General features: G+C 42.4%; 1 protein-coding gene across 1 annotated transcript in view; it reads right to left on the bottom strand.

The window, feature by feature from the left end:
* Positions 1–20: 20 nt before the first annotated feature.
* The window catches only part of adamtsl5 (ADAMTS like 5), a 32,646-nt gene continuing 11,305 nt past the window's right edge, over positions 21–21,361 (bottom strand). The window contains exons 3-13 of the mRNA XM_030077248.1: positions 18,033–18,208; positions 17,217–17,277; positions 16,580–16,685; positions 15,632–15,759; positions 11,881–12,004; positions 7,527–7,613; positions 6,672–6,835; positions 5,540–5,741; positions 2,075–2,218; positions 1,881–1,952; positions 21–1,778 (exon numbers count right to left, since the gene is read on the bottom strand). Coding sequence (XP_029933108.1) covers positions 1,438–1,778; positions 1,881–1,952; positions 2,075–2,218; positions 5,540–5,741; positions 6,672–6,835; positions 7,527–7,613; positions 11,881–12,004; positions 15,632–15,759; positions 16,580–16,685; positions 17,217–17,277; positions 18,033–18,208 — 1,605 coding nt within the window. The 3' untranslated portion in view covers positions 21–1,437. The remainder of the gene's footprint in view (positions 1,779–1,880; positions 1,953–2,074; positions 2,219–5,539; positions 5,742–6,671; positions 6,836–7,526; positions 7,614–11,880; positions 12,005–15,631; positions 15,760–16,579; positions 16,686–17,216; positions 17,278–18,032; positions 18,209–21,361) is intronic.

The raw sequence follows: 21,361 nt of genomic DNA, 5'->3' as shown, positions 1-21,361 counted from the left end.
AAGAGAGAGAAACACTCCCAGATGGTGAATCATATTTAATTCCAAATTCAATTGCTTATGTTGCCTGTGAACCTCTACAGCCCTACACTGCAGAGGGGTGGAAGTCATTACCACCCACCTAAGATACAAAGGAATTCTTTTGGCACAATTACATGAGGTTTGTGAGAGCAAATTGCATATTTCAAATACAAAACACAAAGCACAGTAGTTAACTGACTACGTAGCACACTACAATGGGTTTTTTTTGTACAAACAAGTCAAATTAACTGCTTCTTATATTCGTAGCTAATCAGTGCCACACCATTATAAAATACTGTAAATTTCATAATCTCTTCTTACAAAAAAGTATGTTCATGTAAAATACCATAAAGCAGACCTGATTTCACACACTATAAAAATGAATAGCACAAGTGAGCAATGCACAGTACACACTGGGAAAGACGTTAAACAAGTGGAACACATGTAAGTGTGTTATGTTTTAAGCTTTTTATACCTTTAACTGTATATATATCTATATATATAGATATATATGTATACATAAATACATTACGGCACAATACATTGTTGCTATAGCTTGAGTATGAAAACAAGGTGAAAGTTAAAGGAAAAATCCACCCTCCTCCGCTGTCAGATCTCATTCGTCTGTGAAGTTCAGTGGCGTTCCAGGAGGTATGTTGTCATGAACTGTTACAACTTTTTTTTTTTCTTTTTGGTGTAGCCACTTTGATTCTCAGCGACTGATGTTGATGTTTGATGATTGATGACTGTTGAAATATTTTCTGCTATCAAAGCCCATTGTAGCTGCTGTAAATTTCTGTGCTCGGCCAGTTATCTGTGGGAATAAGAAATAATGCACAGCCTAACCACAAAATGGACCATGAAATGCCACATTAATCATCAAAAGCTTTTTAAGGGTTCTTTAGGAGTGTATTTTTCCTTTAACTTTACAAGGCACATAAACATTTCAATTAAAAATAACCCTCCAAAAAGATAATTGTGGAAAAACAGCAATAACACACAGGCCATTTCAGTCAACGTTCTTCTCTTTGGTATCTGTTTAAAGGTGGGCATACACGTCCACCTAAAGTGCTATATGGTAAGCTGGTAAGCTTTTAAATAAAGTTGGAGTCTTTTTGGTTTCTTAACATAGCAAGTACTCAAATGGATGAAATTCAAATGAAATTGAACACAGCCCCTCCGACATCACAACTGTCACTTTTCTGCAGTGACGCTGCTTTGGAATTGATCGTGTTGCTCAGTCATTTGGAGCAACACTCGTCACTCGCAGAGTCTGAGGATCTTTTGTAGGTCCAGACACAAACAAAGTCCATAAGAGAGCAAAGTGTCAGTATGAGTTTCATCTCTGTGATACACTCACACAGACGCACACACACACGCACGCAGCAGCCTGTTGTGATGAAGGTGTCCTGCTCGTCTTCACACGTATCCCCTCAGTTCTGCCGGCTGTTTGGGTCCCCTGTTGCTGCAGAGCTCCTCCAGCGGCCGCAGCAGAGCGTCCTCTCTCGGTTTGTATGGCACCACGTAGCTTCCCTCCTCCAGCAGTATGCGGTTTAAGGTGTGCTCATAATTAATGTGACGACGCACCATCAGCACATACTGGCGCCCATCTTCCAGATGGGGGCAGTCACACACATTAGGGACCCACAGGAACTCCCGGTGCTCCAGGCGGAAGCGGTTGCGGTAGGTGTGGATGATCTGGACATCATAGCGCGTCTCCTCGCCTCTGTACAGCTTCCCGACCACTTTGGCCCGAAAAACTGACAAGGAAAGTATTATTCTTAATTTTTAGTGCTTCATCTGCATCACTGTAAAAACTTTAATTAGGTTCAAAACAGCAAAACTACAAGGTTCACACTCACCAAAATCCTTCTGACAATACTGGGTCTGGCGCTCCCTTCGACCCCGAACCCGTCGACATTTCCCACAATGCCCTACGGGAGGAACAGGGCAGAAGTAAGCTCACAGCAACAGTCATAAGTTAAATAGAGACCTTGATGGCCAGATGATGTCTGATCATGGTTAGATGGGAGCATCGGGGGTGTGACGAACATACTTCCAGGTGAGGGCTGAGGCAGGAGGTTTCTGTGGTTCTCCTCTCTCTCCAGGCGGGGCAGGACTGGCTGGTGAGGTGGCTGGTAAGGGTTGTGGTGGTGTGAAGGTTGGCGAGGGGGCTTCACAGGCCAGCCTCCAGGGAAAACTAGTGGGGGAAAAATCATACAGTTCAGCCTTATCTTTGTGATGCGTTGAAACGTTCACCAAAAAAAGAGAAGCAAAATATCAATATTATTTGTGTGAAACAAGCTCCACAATGTATTGGCTTGAGTAGAAATGCTGGATGAAGCCTTTAATTATAGGAATGTTCAAGATCAAACAGATGTGACCCAAATTGCTTTAATATGGAGGAAAATGTGTGATCTTTTGAAAGTAAATTGCAATGAGGTTCAGGTTTTTTTTTTTTTTAAAGATCTTTTTTTCTGTTTGCGGTGTTAGACAGTCGTACTGGAGAGAGACAGGAAAGACAGGCAGAGAGACGTGATGACATGCAGCAAAGCGTCTGGGCCAGATTCGAACTCATGCTGCTGCAGCTTAGCCTTAGTGGTGCCCCATGAGGTTGATGTTTTTGTTTGACTTCAATCTTTGACTTCAAAGCCCTGCCCCATACAAGAGATGCTGTCATGACAGGACACCCTCCTTTTGGGCCAATCAGCATGGAAAGTTGGCCAGTAATCAACTTCCCCACTGGGTTTTGTGTTATCCTGCTGACAGATGGACAGATGGACAGACAGGGGCAATCACATGACCTCCTGCCAAAGATTTATCCTCTGTGGCGGAGCTAATTAGCCTAAATAACACACTTCCTTCAAAATGGACTTGCAATGGCAGCAGCTCAATTTCGCATCAGAATTGCACTAAATTACTAAATACACATACTCTAAGTGTGCTAAATGGATGGACATGCAGAAACCTGAAAGGACCTTTTATGCAATCCTAGTAATCTCACTTCCCCATTTATCTACATTTGTCTTGCAGAGACAAACCTGTATGAACTGCACAAAACCCTCTTTATCACTCACAGGTCCTGGCTTTTGTTGAGCCCATCTGGCCCAGCTGGCTTAACATTGTATTAAACTGCAGGATCAATACTTGAATCTATTACTCTTAAACCTGTGGGACCTAAAACCATGTGTCTGAGGGCATCAGCTGTTATTCTTTGTGCAACACGTGGGAGCAGTCAGTCAGGGTACGGGAGTGCAGGATAATCTAGTCTTGATGATACAGTCTTGTCATAAGCAGCGAGTGAAGTGATAAGAAAAGATCAATAATGTTGTAAACTGTCCTGAATATTGTACTCATAAAAACAAGAAATAAATAAAACAGAATGTAACAATCACTGGCATGGCCTGCATTCCTCATTTGAGCTGCTTTTATGTTTTGTTTTGTGCTCTGTCGTGTGAAACTGTTTTGTTTATGTGAAACTAACTGGGCTGACCAGGACTCGCTCAAAGAAGACATCTTGCATCTCAGTGGGATCTTCCAGGCTAAATGGAGGATAAAATATCATAAAATAAAATAAACAGTGTGTTTCTTAAACACAATATGAGGAGTGCAATGGTTGGATATGTGGGAGGGAAGTATGATTTTCTGTGCAACCAACCCCCTCCACCTCTCCAGTTCAACAAAATCAACCCAGTGATGTATTATGTATTATGGTTTCATTGCTTGTATGACAAAAGTGATTAATATGCACCGAGTGTACAAATATACATAGGCCTAAACACACAATGGGCAAAAAATATAAGAAAGTGGGAGCGAACATTTACAGCAATGTACACAGTGTGCTCATGTGCATCGTACTGGCATTAAGGCCCGAATCAGGTTTGGTCTAAAATCTCAGCATTATTATCCCTCTCAGCCTGGACATACGCTGTGTGTCACAAGAAGGCCAATCTCTGCTCTGCAGGATCCTTAGATCATCATGTTCTGCTCCTCATTGAGAGATCATGAACAAAATCAGGGATTTACCTTGTTACCAAACAAATAATCACCACAATGTTTCTGGCCACAACAAGAGTCAATTTTCTGATTGTCTGTAATCCTCCAGCTGGGAAACATTACGAACAAGGCTACTTACATCTGCTGGAGTATTGGACAGCAAAAAATGTCCAAAGGCCATGTGCCCAGTTCATGTGAGCAAGAGTGCAAAGGAGGGGAGGATGAGATATATTTGCACTATCATCTTATCATTAACTGCATTCCTCAGCAGCAGAAGCCTGGTGTCAGCCTAGAAATACACTTTGCATCAGCATGTCTTTATTTTAATACTGATTCCTTTGCTTTGCTATAGCAAATGACACAAAATGCTAGTTATGAACTTGTGATTGAATTCTACAGGTGACTGACACTTCCTCTGATAAACCTTGAAGAGTTGAAATATTTTGGAAGACATTTATTGTACATGTCAAGGATCGGGTAGTCAAAGTCTACACACGTACAGCTGATAAAAGGCACGCATCAAGTTGTTAAACTTTGATCTACTGTTCTTCCTGAAAAGAAATAGTTCATCCCCAAAATGCAAATTGAGCTGTTATCTATTCATTCAAGTCAGTCGAAATTCCATTTAAGTTCATGCGATCACCAAACACGCAGTTCCAGCTGTCTTCCAAACCATTTAAATTCAAGTGTAGTAGCAAAACAATTGCACTTTGCGTTCAAAGGTCTGATATTTTCCTCACTGACAAATCTCTGATCACATGGAAGACTCTCAGATGGGGCTGTTGATACTGTGCTGTTGGTGTGCTTAAGAAAAAGGCATTATCAGTGTGGAAAATATATAAACAGTGTGGTAAATGTTCAACTCCTTGACACCTGACTGCAAAGCAGCAACCAAAACTGCTCCCACCTACCTGGCCTCCTTCTTTCAGGTTTACGCTCCCTCCCGCCCTCTTTGCTCCACCAAGGAGCGGCGCCTGGTGCCTCCAGCACAACAAGGCCCTAAATCACCAGCGAGACTCTCCTCTTTTGTAGTTCCTTGGTGGTGGAATGAGCTACCAAATTCCATTCGATCCACAGACCTTTAAGTGAAGGCTTAAAACCCAGCTGTTTAGGGAACACCCTGTCACCTGATGGATCGTGGATCTGTGCACTTTATGCATTCGCTCTTTGCACTGCCTTGTAGCACCATGTCCTTTGGACCTTCATGAGACATGATGTTGTTGTACTCTCCTGAAAAGATCTTTGCTTGTGGTGTATAAAAGTATCATATGAACGTCACTTTGGATAAAAGTGTCTGCCAAACGTAAATTGTAATTGTAAATTGTAAATGTTGCGCTTTGGGTCCCACATTTCAATTGTTTGATCACAAAACACTTGGTTTGTGCTTCATGAACTGTTTGAGGAAATTTGATGGACTTTTTTGGAGCTGTAGAAAGATGGCCGGCTAATTTCAATAATTTGTGAGAAAGCCGAGATGGAACCATGGGTATGGATAAACACAGGATGAGAGAAAGCCAGGTCTTACCCCAGTAGGATCGGGTGGTGACTGGGGGTGGCCGGGTGGTGGTGGTGGTGGTGGTTGCAGTGGTGGGTTGAGCCCAGGGGAAGTAGCTTGATGTGTGGTGAGGCTGGCGCAGTGGACTCCTCCTACCATGGTAAAGGGCGTAGCGGTCAGGTGGCAGCCAGTACTCATACTCAATCCCGGGGTTTCTGTCAGTCGCCAGCACCTGCACAAAGACCATGTGGAAACATCGAGACTGGCCTGGAGGGTTTGTCAAAACTTTTTCCCATTTTACCTCATAATAAAGACATTTTTGAGCATACATCTGAAGCGTTGCACCCTTATTTTTTTCAGCACACTCTTAGCTAATATTTTATATTCTGCACTGCAGTATAGAAGAAAAAGAGAAAACAGAGTATATATTTGTTTTTGACACACACTGATTTACAGCTTCACTGACTATTGGTGGGAAAAAGAAATGTTTACATATTTCTTTATTTTTTTTTATTTGGGAACATCTTTCACAGCTTTGATATCAGCAAAGCTGTTTTTCCTGTGCTTTACGAAGCTTTTTGGGCACTTTTCCATGTGTGTTCTGGCCATTGTCCTACTATCCTTATGGTTTACAGGTATTTATCTTCTCAGTTGCCACAAAGTGTAACAAATTCTCAGACCATGGTACAGAGTAGGACCTGACAGTGGGCACAGTGAACTTCTAAAAGACAGTCTCCAGATGTCATGACATCAGTCCTTATCACTTTACTGTTGGAAAAGTTTCTCAGGCTGCTGTGTGGCCTGGCGGCTGTGACTGGTCACAAAAAAATAGCATCTAAACACAATGATGTGCTACTCCAGTAAGAAGTATCTGGGGTTTTTTATACACCCTGTTCCGAACTGATACCACCATCAGTTAACAAGCCCAAACTGTCGTTCCTCTGATATTTGAAGTAAGACAATCAGGCAAACTGTTTAAAAGTTACAGATGTTTGAAAAAAAAAAAAACATAGGCATTTTTGTATAAATTTGTGCAACAGGACCCTGGAGGAGTTGAGTCAGGAGAACATCTACTACTGCATGTGTGACATGCTGTGAGCAGATGGTGGCTAAATTAAGGTCAGACAGCCGAGTGTCCTCTAGTGTGCTCGGAGGCTCTCACCATGACGTGCAGGTCCTCCTGGGTGGGTCCTGGGACCTCAAAACTCTCCCAGGTGTCTGCTGAGCGCCGGTACAGCAGCTTGGTTCCGGCTACGTTGTACTCCCCGGGAACGCTGATCTTCCAGTTGCCGTTGATCACAAACTGGGAGCGACCGTTCTGGAGGGCTGAGAGAAGGGATTTGACAGGGAGCAAGGAAAAAGCAGTGAGAGGCTCAGTGTTAATCAGTGTTACTCAGTGATGATGGAAACATAAGTCACATATTTCTCATGAACAAATGGCAACAATTAAATCTCATTATCAGTGTGTCATGTTTAGACAAGGGCAAAGGCAGCAAAAGCAAAAATATGCCCGCTGGCTATATAAGGAAGCCATCTCTGCTCAGTACCAGGATAGGAGTGGGACAGGGATTTTCCATGACATGAAAGTACAATAATTACTTTCACCTGTCTAACCCCAGTAGCCAGATAAAGCCTTTATGAGTGTCCCTTTCAAGACCGCAGTGTGTGCCATTGCAGGGTCTGCTTTATTTTGGTCTCATAAACATGGATGAGAATAGATGCCCTTGGTTATTATGTTGCCTGGAAAACACCAAGTAGGTCCAGGGCCCAGATGGGACCGCTGAGACCCCTCCTGTCTCTGGGGAGGAGGAAGTAATTGCAAGTTCAACAGGAATTGTATAGAAGTGCCAGTTCTACATGGCACCTATGGAGGCAATCAAGCAAATTTCCTTCATTGCCAGAGGGACTGAAAATGGTACAGTATGTATAGCACAGCAGACCAGGTGGACTGTGTCTCTCTTTATGTGTGTGTGTGTGTGCGTGTGTGTGTGTGTGTGTGTGACTGGCAGAATCTTACCCAGATAGTTCCTGCTGTTATCGGTGACTCGGATGTGAGTGGCTCCAGCTGGTATCATGGCCACTTCGTTGTATCCAAAGCGCTCGCCTGGCCAACAGAAACACTGATTCAGAGCTGCATTTCTCATTCTTTGAACTCACTTCTAATTTAGGAAGGAACAACATTAATCATTTCAGTTGTTTTTTTAGACTGCTTCACATGATTAATTGCTGTAGGGATTCTCATGAAAGGTTTATTGTATTTTAAAAATGTATTCTGTAAACTTTTTTTAAAAGATGTAACAAAGAGTTATTTTGTGATGAAGTGTTGTAAGTAACTATTTTGCTGTACCCACTTTCTCTCAGCCTGTCTTATCTACTTCTGATTCAGTTAGTGATTTCCTACATTTCCCAGAATGCCTAACGTAATAGAAAATGGTAGAAAGTAGAGAGAACAATAGTGATATCTGTAGTTGAAAGAGAGTTGTTGCAGCCAAGAGAAAGTGAAGACCATGATCTTTACTCAAAGCACGACATGCATAATGACTGCATTATACCACAGAGGTTTCTGTTCAAGCGATGTGATTGGTCGAGAGCATCATGGAAGCCACATCACTTGATCTTTAAACATTACTGTTGATGAGATTACTGATTAAACTTCTCGTCACGTAGCGTCACAGAGGATGAGTTGAACAAACTAAAGAAATAATGAAGACTTACATGGCAGATAGCATGGGCATGTGACTTTTTTAACAGCTGGCTACAAAGTGACATAGTAACAGATGTAACATGTACTGTAAATTTTTTAGTTTGGACCGCTATACTGTGGTGGAGCATTTAAAGCAGTACACCCAACTTAATTTTAGCATTTTATTTGAGATAAAAATAATATTGTTGCTACAAAATCCTAATTTGTGTAAAAGCAATAGAACACTTGAGGTCTGTGTGATGATCTACAGCATGAGCCGACACCAAATTACAGCCGTGATGTTATTTACTATAACACACAGGCCTTGCCTTGGTCATTATATTGCTTAATTGCGTTCTGGTCTATTTTCTGCTGCTGTGAATGGATAAATTAGTCTCTCTGCCTCTTATATTATGGATTTTTCTCTGTATGATTGTTGAACGTCGGTGTAAAATGGTCCCTTGCTTATTGAGTGTGAAGAACTGACACCAAAACCTGATGTTTACCACTGATGTTTTACATTGCTGAAACATTTTCTGCTGTCAGACTCCATTGCTGCTACTCTGCAAATATTTCAGTGTGACATCACATAACTGTGTGAGCACTGAACAATGAATGTGATGTACTGCTTGAGGTTTTTGAGGCCTGAGGACGGCCGTGTCGGTCGGCTCATCTGTCTGTATGTCTGTCCATTTGACACTTTACTCCTAGTCAACATATTGTCACATCTATGGCCATGATATCTGGTGAGCCCATTCATGCTCCCCATTAAATGAACCCTCTTGATTTTAGGGATCACATGACCTACCCTATAGTGCCACCTGCAGGCCAAAGTATAAAAAACCTGACACTGCTAGTACTTGCATTCCCCCAACATGCACCAGGCCAGGAGGGAACCAGCAGTGGAGTGTTTTTATTAGAGAGAGAGGCTTTTAAAGACCTTTAAAGAGAGTGGCTGAAGTTAAAAGTTGACAGAAGAGCATTAAATAAATTGTGGGTGAAAATGGAAAAAGCTGCTCATTCAGTCTCAGTAAGTTCCATCATACTCTTAAATCTAGTTGCTTTTCTTTCAACCTTTCTCCCAGAAAACCATTGTGTTTTGAGCATTCATTTGACTGTAAATGTAATGTCAAAATTACAAAAAAAGTATTACTGAATGATAATTTAGCGGTATTTTCCAAAAAGTGACTCAGAGCAGAACCATTGAAAGCCACAAGTGACTGATTGCCTTTTCAAATTCCTTTTGTACAGCACAAAAAGTCCTCGTGCAGTCATCAATGCAAGACCTTTTGTGAGTTTCAGTAAATGTTTTGAAGTTTTAATAGAAGGTGCATTGGACAACCATGCCCTGCTTCATATAAAAAAGAGAGTGAGGCAGGCATTTTTGTTTGAACAATGAACTGAATGGTGGATTTAATCATTATCCTTCAATTTTCAGCAATCAGTAACTATCACATAATCAGTAACTCATAGATGAGTAATCAGCCAATTATGTTCTTTTAATAATATCTTGCCAAAAATCTTTAAAAGTCGTTATAAATACAATGCAAAATGTATGACTTGAGTAATAACTGTGTTTAATGATTCACACAAACAGTTTACGAGCATGAGAAGAAAGATTTATGAATGAGCTGCAATCACAGCCATTCATTAGACGGTGATATTTCACTGGCGAGCCGAAACAAAAAGCTCAGGGCAGTTCTATGGTTCCCCTGCTGTCCTGCAGTGAAAAGCAACCCCAGGACCAACACCATTCATCATGATGTCTGAACAGCTGAGAGCTTTGGTTGCTCCTGCTTACCCCTATCTGAAGGAAACTATGCACAAGGTTCATGTGCAAGGGCATCAGCTACACAGGCTTTTCTACTGAAGAAATGTCAAAGTCATAGATGTGCTTTGGAGGTAAAGCCAGACGGCGATGAGCTCTCGGCTCGCAGCCTCTGACCTTGTGTGGAGCTCTTCTTCGTGTTGCCACCCTTCGTCACTTCTCCCTCTGCTGGGAAATACAGCTGCAAGAGTAGAGAACCCCCCCCCCAAGGCTGTAGAGACGCCCAAACAAAGCGACCATTATCTGCCTGTTTTCTCCTTGCTCAATCTGAGCCATTATGGCGAGGAGTCCATCTGTCAGCTCTGCTCTGCCTACACGCAGAGTCATCTGAAGAGACTACTGTTACACATCTGAGCTCCGGGCCAAGTCGCACGCCAGAGGTGTTGGGTACTTTCTGTTTGTGTGTGTATGTGTGTATGTATGCGTGCGTGTGTGTGTGTGTGTGTGTGTGTGTGTGTGTGTGTGTGTGTGTGTGTTCATGTTGCACCTTGTTCTGAGGGAGGACAAAGACAACTCTACATACATGTGTGCACAATCACACACTGATCTGTCTGCATCAGTGCATTCCTGCTGATTTTGTGTGAATACTGTGTATGTGCAATTTTTTTTTAAGTATGCGTGGTCCTAACATGGATACTAAATGTACAATTACACCCTTTTCTGTGGTGTGAATGGAACTTATTTTTATTTGGTTTGTTTATCATACTAGTCAACTACAATACTTGTAAATAAAAGTCATGTGGCTTGTTTCAGTTAGTGATTTCCTACATTTCCCAGAATGCCTAAAGTAGTAGAAATTAGTAGAAAGTAGAGAGAGCAATAGTGATATCTGTAGTTGAAAGAGAGTTGTTCCAGCCAAAAAAAAAAAGTGAGAATCATGATCTTTACTCAGAGCACAGTGTTTTGATGCTACTTGTGAGTTTTGGAAACCTGGTGTCCTGTTAGGGATTTGGTGGGTAACAGGTGGGGATGGAAACAAATTGATTCCACTCCCTGCAACTCTGGCCAAGTGTGATTTACTTGGAGCTCTTTGACATATTTGACCCTCTGTGGTGTTCACACCAATTGAAAACACATGAAGAAAAAGCAGAATATGAGTGCCAGCACAAATTTTATTTTGTGAGTAGGCTTTCCAAGCAGGAGGTTTCTACTGGCTATGAGATGAAAGCATCTATCCCCTTATAGCCATAAACCCTTGCACCCCCGTCTTCCTGTAATTGGTTTATATTGCACTCTCACTCCTGATGAACTGCACTGTAATTCTGTTGGAAGACATTACTTCCATTTTTTGCAGTTATCAGTGCACTAAATGGCATTGTTCTGATGGGCCCATACTAGAGGACTAAATGCTGCCAAATTCGATTGAACCACTCAAAATGTGCTTGTTTTGAACAAACCCTAACTTATAGTACCATCTTCCCTGCAGGAATCACTTCTTGTGTTGCTTGGTGGCCTTGGCTTTGGCCTGAAGAACACTCTGTACCTCTGCCTTCACCTCCCCTTCACATCAGGCCCTCAAACTGAAAACATAATGACCGCAATTGTGGAGACCTGTTGTTAGTTGAGTTTACTTCTGGATGCCAGCCAGTTCCTCTTGTTAGGTGAAACTGTTACTGTGGTTAATGTTCACTTTATCAGAGCACAATAACCTCTTGAGCAAATGTGAATGACTAACAACACTTGGGAAGGAAAATACAAAGGCTGTCAGGAATTTTCCAGATATTGTGTTGGTCTGAAACTGCGGTATGACAATTGATTCCTGATGGAGATAATACGATGAGGTGTGTGTGTGTGTGTGTGTGTGTGTGTGTGTGTGTGTGTGTGTGTGTGTATGTGTGTGTGTGTGTGTTACCGTCCTACCTGCCTCCTGACTGTTGCTCTGGTACACACTCTTATGATGTAGGCACGTGGTGTTTCGTCCTCCACACACCATGCAGGCATCCTCCTGCTGTTTTGAACCCAGGATCAGGTCACAGCCAGGCTTCTGTACCACACACACACACACACACACACACACACACACACACACGATTGTTTAGGAATCAGTCTGATCTGGTTGGATGTCTGTGATGGAAATCATTTCTCTGTCAAGGGGTTGAAAGTAGTGCTCCCACTCTCACTTCCTCTTGGTTTTGTCTTTGCAGTTCTGTCACCTTGAACCTTTTGGCACTTTAATCCACTTCTGGGGACACACATGCGCTCTCTCTCCTTTTCTTGTTTGTCTCTGCCTGCTGTTTTCTATTTCTCACGCACATCTACTTGTCATGAAACCGCGGTTTAAGGTCTACAGAGACAAGGTAGGCAGGACAGCTATCTACATAGAATTAAAATACCAACACAAAGGGCACAGAGTGTAAGCTGAGTACTTTATGGTGTGTGTAGAGTCTTGTAACTTGCTCCAAGATTATAGAGCCTGCCTTTCCCCTCCTGCATTGCAGAGAAAATCAATCAAGGGGGAGGTGCCCAGGCAAGAGGGCAGCAATCTAAGGAACCCAGGAACGTATAATCACCCCACCCCCTCGAGCCCCTTAAAAACACAAAAGCACTCGAAGCATCTGAGCACAGAGGAACAGAAATATGAATCCTCAGTGACACAGCAGCAGAGTGTATGAGTTCCCCACTGACAGGATCACCACTGTCCCACAAAAATACAGAAGGCACACAAACAAATCATCACTGTTCATGTAGGAAATCACCACTATGCCAATGTTCAGTCCAGACCTGGCAGAGTTCATTTGGCTCTGAGTGGACAAACAACTCTTCAGTCAATGTCTTGGCAACTCAAACTAGCTGTCACTGAAAAAGTAACACTCAAATAACAATAAATCTAATAATAAAATCTGCTCTACACACACACACACACACATCTACGGATCTGAACTCGTGCACATGCACCCACGCTCACACATACATTTACACACATGCACAGGCTCCATCCAAACCAACCATGTGTGCTGTGGTCTGTTCTCAATTTGGGTCCTGCAGCCCTCCAGACCAGCTGCAAGCTGCATCTGCTTCCTGTTTCAGGCCCTGCGCTGCTCTGACCTCGGCCAGCTCAAGTCCATGGCTGAGCTCACGCCCCATAAATCCACCTATTTACACCACATGCCACACATTAGCATGCATGCACATGTACAAGCATATGCAAACATACAGGGACCCATTAATCCTTTGTCACTGGTGTAAAAATAACTGTGCCTCCTATGTACACCTTCATGCATTCCCATAAGGGATTAATAAAGTATATACCTACCTACCTAGACACGGTTCTGTTTTATAAATCTTGAAACTGTGAGCTTGTTCACAAGACCTAATGCCCACCCCTTAATTTATTAGACATAAATGAAGGATGATACACATCCAATAAACTGCTGTGCATATAGCTGTTGTTGTTCATGCAGTCTTTCATGAAAGGGACGACAAGACCAGTGCAATTTGTGTGAGATTGAGATGATGGTTGGCGAGATTGAGCTAATTTGTTTGGAGGCCTTGGCACCGGCATATCCACCAATATCAAATATGTATGTAGAGCGGCAAAAAGTGGCTGAAGTGATTAATTCAGTTACAGGTCTGTGTTCCTGACCCTGGAGGAGGTGAAAAAGAAAAAGTGTGACTAACATTAGTGAGATGAGGAAACATATGACACAGTGTGAGAGCTATAGGTGGAGGGGAGCAGGGGAGCTCATCTGTCAGCTCTCTTCTTACTCTGGCACTGGAAATGTCCTCCAACAACGTCAAAGCCACTGCCGTCTCTTACACACAGCCACTAACCATGGATATGCCTATTTCCTGTTTTCATGCTTAATTACTTGATCACACGTGCTTCTAAACCATCAATCGTGAGTGATTTCACAATCAGTGGACTCACTCACGATATCATATGTACACAACTAAATTGGCTGTTATGACAAAACTGGTAAAATAACTGTGCACATGGTATAAAGTATGTGTGGCCGGACACACATCCTCACCGCACAATCTTTTTTTTTTTTTTTTTTAACCAGTTTCTGAAGCCAGTGTGTGCACATTTTTGTGTGCACGCATTGTTTATGCATCTGGTCCCCGGCCCATGTGCTGAACGCAGAGCTGTAATACCAACTGAAGGCTCCAGTCCACACTGATGAGTGCACTCTGGCCTCAACGCACAGCATGGAGTTCACTTCTCCTGAGAGCACCAGTCAGAGTGGTCAACATCACTTATACCAGAGCAGAGTGGGAAAGAAGAGAGAGAGAGAGAGAGGGACAGAGAGAGAGAAAGAGAGAGAGAGAGAGAATGGCATTTCTTGCTATTTGACAGGTTCACTTTTCATACAGCTACATTTTTAAGCTTACCTCAAATTGTGAAGCAACCATATGCACATGGATAAGCACTGAGAACTGAAATCAGCTTTTGAAGATACCAGTGCAGAAATAGGTGTTTTATATTGGCTTGTATTATTTTTGTGTATTTAGTGTTTCCCCCCTTGGAATTTTATTCTTGTCAGGTCTGAAACAGGATCCAGACACTAAAACTCTATCTAATAAAAGTCATTTACAGCTCTTTAAAGGACAGTTCCACTCAAATTCAAGCTTGGCCTCACTCTCCCACACCAGAGTAACTGGTTGTGAGCAATGTGTAATCAAACCCTTCACTCTGGAGTGCAGATGATCTGTAATCAACCTCCTCTGTGGTCTACAGTGCAGTCATAGGTGGCAAGTGTCACAATGACCACCGGATCACCAAAAACATGTTGTTAAATCAGAACCACTGACAACAACATAGCAGGCCAACCATAACCTAACACAGAGCTGCTTGTATGATTAGCTGATCCCATCCTTAAGGCTCAAATATACACAGTAAAGTCTTTCCTAGCAAAAAGAGCAGTTTCTGCTTTCTGGTGGAACTGGAATTTGCTTTTTGTGGTGATGAACATAAAGAGACTTTCTTACTCAATGATAACTCCCACTGAGCTGGCTGCTGATGGTTTTTTCTACAACTTTATTTTAAAGATGTAGAAAAAAAACTTGCCAACACGGCAGTATGGTTTAGATTTTTGATATTCTGGTTTTAACTGTATCATTCCCACACGCATCTGGAGCTCCCACATCAGAGTGGATCCCAGTCCTTCTTCCTCTGTCAACACAGCCTCATGTTACCCACTGGGACACCAGCAGTCTCCTGCTGTACGCTGTGAAATTTCTCCTTCTCCTTCTCCTTCTCGTTGCCTCTCTGTCTGTTGTTCATTTGCTACAGAATGTCTTCACTTGACAGTGAAGCATTTAAATCCTCTTTGGTCACAACTTATCACTATGGTTGGAAAATATGGGAAAATGAGGCCCAGGTTGAATTTGAGTAGTAATGTCCTTTAGATTAAGTTGACTCACTTCACTTATTCAGTGGAAGGGGAAAACTCATTGCATAAATTAGTAGCTTTAAATGAAGAAAAAAACAATATTATAGAAAAGTTAATAATGGAAATTAAGGAAAAATAAATAAAATCATATTAACAATGGGTGACATGACTGGTAATATCCTATATTTAATGAGAAGTCAAATATATCAGCCCAATACATCAGTGTAAACCACACACACACACACACACACACACACACACAAAATGCTGTCACTCACCAGGCAGCGTCCGTTGACACACATCACTCCAGGCTCCTTGTCGCAGGCTGTGCCATCCAGCACCCGGCCGAAGTTGTAGTAGAAGTTGTGACCCAAGGCCAGGCAGCTCAGTTCACAGGGGTTGGAGCCTAGCAGGGAACGCCTTCAGTCAGTGGCTCATTAGTTTATTATGGGAAAACAGTGAAGGCTAAGGGAACGGCCGGAGAAACGGGCAGGGGTCAAAGGGGGAGCTGAGGTCAGAGGGGGAGGCGGAGGCGAGAGGCAGCCGAGCCACAGGGCTGGCAGACGTCATGGTGCAAACTCACAACACAGGTGGGATTAAACAGCCAGCAGGCCACACAATGGACAAGAGTGGCATGACAGCATGGAAATTTTACCGCATGAGTGCTACCGACACAGTAAGTGGAGTTATACACAGAGAGGTGGGGCAAGGCTGGAAAAAAAACACACACTCATCCTCTGCTGGTATTTTCCCACTCAGAGCATGCACTTTCAGATCATCTGTGGACCAAAAGTGATTTTGGAAATTTGTTAACCTGTTGTGGTGTTAACTATCTGTCTGTCTCCTCTGTCAAGTGGTAAAAATGAAGAACTCTATAATGAGAGTGGGCAGTCAGAGAGACTGTGGTGACAAGCAAAATGTCTCCAAAATGTTTACTTTCCCTAAACTAAGACACACAACCTTGCTTTAAGCTTGGTCAATGTATATTTTTGACTTTATCAACTGGATTTAGAAAAGTTTCATAGTCCTTCAATTAAAATAAAAATATGAAAGTCACTAAATTTGGATTTGGTTTGTTTTTCACGCAACGGCAATGATGTATAACTCCCCAAGAGGGATATGAGGCTTTTTTGTTCATGTGTCTATTTTGGAAGAGTTGGCGGGGGATGGGGAGTGTGTGTGTGTGTGTGTGTGTGTGTGTGGTGGTGGTGGGGTATCTCAACAACCTCCATGGAAGGTGGTCCATCTGTAGGAGTTTCCAGCCACCAGTGGTCTGTCGTTAAAAGCAGCACACTGCATCTCTCTGAAATCCTCTGAGCCGGGGCCACACTCCTGCACGCACACCCACCCACACACACACACACACACACAAATACACACACACTGGTTAATACCTATGAAGTGCAGCGGAGAGAGAAGCCCGGGATTTGTAGCCATTCACAAAGAGCAGTGAGCTAAACACACAAACGAGCGCCCGTGCTAAAACCACACAGGCACACACGTCCAAGTCAGCCTGGCTTGCTTAAACATGCCGCAACCCATTTGTGTGTTTTTCCTTTAATCAATATGGGCCACAGTGACTGGCTGTCCAAACACACCCATACACACACCGCGTAACATGTCTGAGACACAGTGGCTAACCTCGGGACACACGTCTACTACAATGACACTGATAACCGGCTGTGACTGAATTATATGAACTGAGCAGGTTAATATGTCAGTGAAATTCCTGATCACACCCTACAAGCCCTGAACACACCTAACTAACCAACTTCTAGAGCAAACATCGGCGATTGTTCTAAAATGTTTGAATTTAACGTCTATGATTCACACAGTGGGAAAAAACCTTCAGACTGCAATGACCTTGGTGTTGCAAATCTTGTACTGTCTGGGATCTCCTGTGCATGGTCCACCAACGGGGTTCCTGGGACAGAAAACAAACAGACTTTAATTGGACTCAGAATGGTGTAAGATATTCATACTCTACATACTACATAAACTGTGGAGCACAAATAAATGAAGCAAGTAGTTCCTCTACCACCTGCACAATAGACTTCAGAAATAATAGTAATAATAATAATAGTAATAATAATAATAATTATTATTATTATTATTATTATTATTTTATGGATCAGCAGTGAGCTAGAATGATTCTAGTAAAATATTTATTTATTTAACATTTATTAGACAAAGCGAGAAGGGTATGTAAGGACTAAACATAACAGGCCCCCTTCCATCTTTGCCCTAACTTTGACCTCGGCGGCGTGGGCGTGTCTTGCACCGACGTGGTCGGTGGGAACATGTTTCATACTCGTCTGCAGCCTGCATATAGACCTACTTTGGCATTTAATGTGTGCTGCAGTGTTATTTTTTGTTAGCAAAATAATTTTGGGGGTTGGAAAGTGGCAGCAGGATTCAGTAGATCCAGTCCCATTTAACACAAGAACGTGCAGATAAAACATCCACTGGATCACTGGATCCGAATTCCTTATTTGGGCAAAGAGATTTAGTCAAGTTTAGGTCTGTCTTCTGAGGTCTGTTGAGTGACTGAATGATTCATATTCATAACTGACACTGATATATTATGTAAATAAATAACATATGCATTTGTCAAAAGGATAAGCACAATAAAGTCCAAGAGTTTATTTCCAGAGATAACAGAACTCTGTTGTTCTTCACCTGGTCATGCAGGTACGTGAACGCACCGAGGCTCCTCCTCCACACGTACGGGAGCAGGCAGACCAGCTGCTCCAGGACGCCCATTCATTTCTGAAGTGTAGCTGCCGTCGGGCACGTGCTGGACGCCCCGATGAGGCCCCCCCGCCGGTATGACCCCACACAGAAACCCAGGAAGACTGGGAGGGGGGAGAGAAAAGGTCAAGTCAACTTGATTTACTGTATGTGTTACTAATCAAACAAGATACAAGCTGAACAGGCAACAAAGGAAGAACATTACCAATATAGCAGGCAGAGTACACCAGTCACACTGAAAGATTTATTTAATAAATGTTAAATAAATAAATATTTTACAGAGAATGCTGGACACATTTTTTTAAAATGGCCCTGCATGAAATTTCAGCTGGATGAAAAGCGAGAGCATGATCAGTGTTATGCTCAGATCATGTTTTTTTTGTTTTTTGAAATTTTAAGGAAAAATAGAAAAAAAAAGTCTTGAGCAGACAACATGCTGCTGGCGGGAAAAAAACACAAGTTTGCTCAATATAAATGAGACTGGCTTCTTCTTAAAAGCACAGCAGTAGTCCTGTAATTTATTCCATAACAACAACACCACTTGGCAGCATAAGACATGTTGCTGTGGCTTGTTACAGAAGAGGGCAGCCAAACAGAAAAAGTACTAGTTACACATCTTAATAAAAACTTCATTATCCAACGGTAAAAGCACTGGAGGGATGGCTGACCGACTGACGGAGAGAGCAGCCATATTTACATGTGTATCAATCACTAATTACTAATTACTAACTGACTTATCCCAGCACTTAACACAATCACCTTTTAGTCAGCTTGACGATGAGATAGGAACAGATTCTGATTCAGATGCTGCTGAAAATGACTCCTGCCACCTAGAATATATATGAAACATGATTCAAACTATGAATGATGTATGTGAATTTTGGAAAAAAGTGTGGAGCCGTGATAGTTGTGTTCCTGTCAGCAGGAGAGAGGCGGCACTAACGGCGGCAGGAACAACATGACTCTCCTGCGCTCTAATCACTCTGCGGCGTCACTCCACAGTTTTGTCTTGGAGATTCAAGGCCGTTAGGCAGCAACTGGCAACTGTCAGCAGCTCACAGTCACTGTGTGTGTGTGTGTGTGTGTGTGTGTGTGTGTGTGTGTGTCTGCGTGCAGGGTTGGGTTCAAAGGGAATAGCTGTAACAGTTGTTCTAAAAAAAAAAATTTAAGACATGTTACTGTGTTCCAGTGCATGGCATCATAAAGTTTTTCAGATTATGGTCACTCGTGACAAATGAGAAATTTAGTCCTGGGAACACTTAGGATTAGAGAGTGAGAAAATCATGACATCATTTAAACAGCGGGGTTGTTCTACATGTGTAAAAAATTACAAAATGTGGGACAGAATAAAGAAAACCCTAAAGTTGTTTCGCTGAACATTTTTTCACTTTTTCTATCTATATTTCTATGCATCAAAATTGTCAAAGAAATCGGAAAATAACAGAAAAAAGGACTATTATGATTATTGAGTCTGGGTAATTTCTTAGATTAGTTTATTGATTTCAGTATTGATGAGGCAACTAGAAACTGTAATGGAATACATTTGCAAAAGTAACCTATTAATCCGCTTTGTGTGTGTGTGTGTGTGTGTGTGTGTGTGTGTAAAACAGACAAAGACGGAGTGAGCAAACTGATGTATACAGTATTGGCGGAGGAGTAGGATATAATGTGCTGGTGCAGATGTGTGTTTATGGGAGGCGATCCCTGTGTGACACCTAACAAGACCCATGTTATTTATAGCCAACAATTCAACAGGCACTAGCGGTTGAACCTATTTCAAGAGTGGATGGTGTGAAAACAGACAACCTTGCGGGCCTGGTGGATCAGGATCGACAGAGCCAAACAATAAAAGTGATTAGAGAAATCTCGAGGCCGCCTCCCGAACACATTCCAGAGTTTTTTGCCCTGGAGGAGGATTGAAACTGGCAGTGTTCCCACAAGTCTCTCATACAGGAGCTCACTCACACAGACTTTTAACTCTTCACACACGCATCAAATGGCTACTTCAGATACACTGAAGGCTGCATCAGGACGTGAGCTGGTTAATAGCTCAAGGTCAAGGAAATCTTTAATATCTCACAGAGAGCAAGAGAAAGAGAGAGAGAGAGAGAGAGAGAAAGAGAGAGAGATGCTGTGCACTCAGGCATAAACACTCAAAAAGGCAGCGCATACAGAAGCACATTCACAAAATAGAGCAAGAGGCACATGAGCTGCCTAATGGCCGACCATTTTTCCTCATTAATATGCATGTTAATGCAGCACGGCGCTCCAAAGTGTAATCAGATCACCTGCTCTGTAGGGGGAACCTGTGGTGTCAGCAAGGTGTTTCTATCGTGTATTCGACTTTGAGTTATAGGAAATGCACGGCACGTATGAAAAATAATAGTTTATTTCCAGCTGTAACACTACATAACATTTTTGGGTAAAGCTGTTGTCGACGTGAAATCTCAACCTTAATCATGGCATTTGACCTTGAAAACACAGACAAAGTAGTTCTAGCTTTTGGCCTTTATAGGGCAGCAGATTGGTTAAGTAAAAATGTTGTTGATGCCAAAAAAAAAAAAAAAAAAAAAAAAAGTTTATTGTAATGTATTCAGAAGAGAAATTGCAGTGAGTGAGAATGAGCACTGGAATGTATTAGTGTGATCTGTGTGGAGTCAGAGAGTAACTAACTGGCTCTATTGGAAACACGACATGAGACAAGCCAGAGACAGAGGCTTGCTGTTGCTCTGTGAGATTGCAACACATGTTTATTACAGCATCACTGGGACGGTTTCTGTTTGCATTCCAGCAGAATAAAATGCATAAAAAAGCGAGAGTGGAGTCAATAAAAGACTTGATGCTGTGTTGAACCTGGAAGCTATTTCGTTTATGTAAGAGGACGGCAGGAAGGGAGAGCCTCTCTGTGCCCATGTCAGTGTCGAGCTTATCATCAATTATCCAGGTATTTCTCGTTGTCAGCCCTCCACTGTCTGACTCTTTGTGGTGGTGGGTGGTGGAGGAGATCAACCATCATGTCCTCATCCCACACAGCTGCTACGTGCAACTCAGCCTCAGACTTCTAAACAGAACTGCACAGACGGTGTGTGTGTGTGTGTGGTTCTCCCTATTGCATAAGATTCCATAAAAATAAAAATAAATCTTGTGGTATGAATGTATTTTGATTTTATACGGCCAGGAGTATAATATAAAAAAAGCCACTTTGACAGTACTTGATTTTTATGAGCCCTGGCAGATTTTTTTCTGTATGGGAGGCT

This window comes from Myripristis murdjan, chromosome 3, assembly GCF_902150065.1.
Source record: "Myripristis murdjan chromosome 3, fMyrMur1.1, whole genome shotgun sequence".
Lineage (NCBI taxonomy): Eukaryota > Metazoa > Chordata > Actinopteri > Holocentriformes > Holocentridae > Myripristis > Myripristis murdjan.
This window is presented reverse-complemented; position numbering and strand designations above follow the sequence as displayed.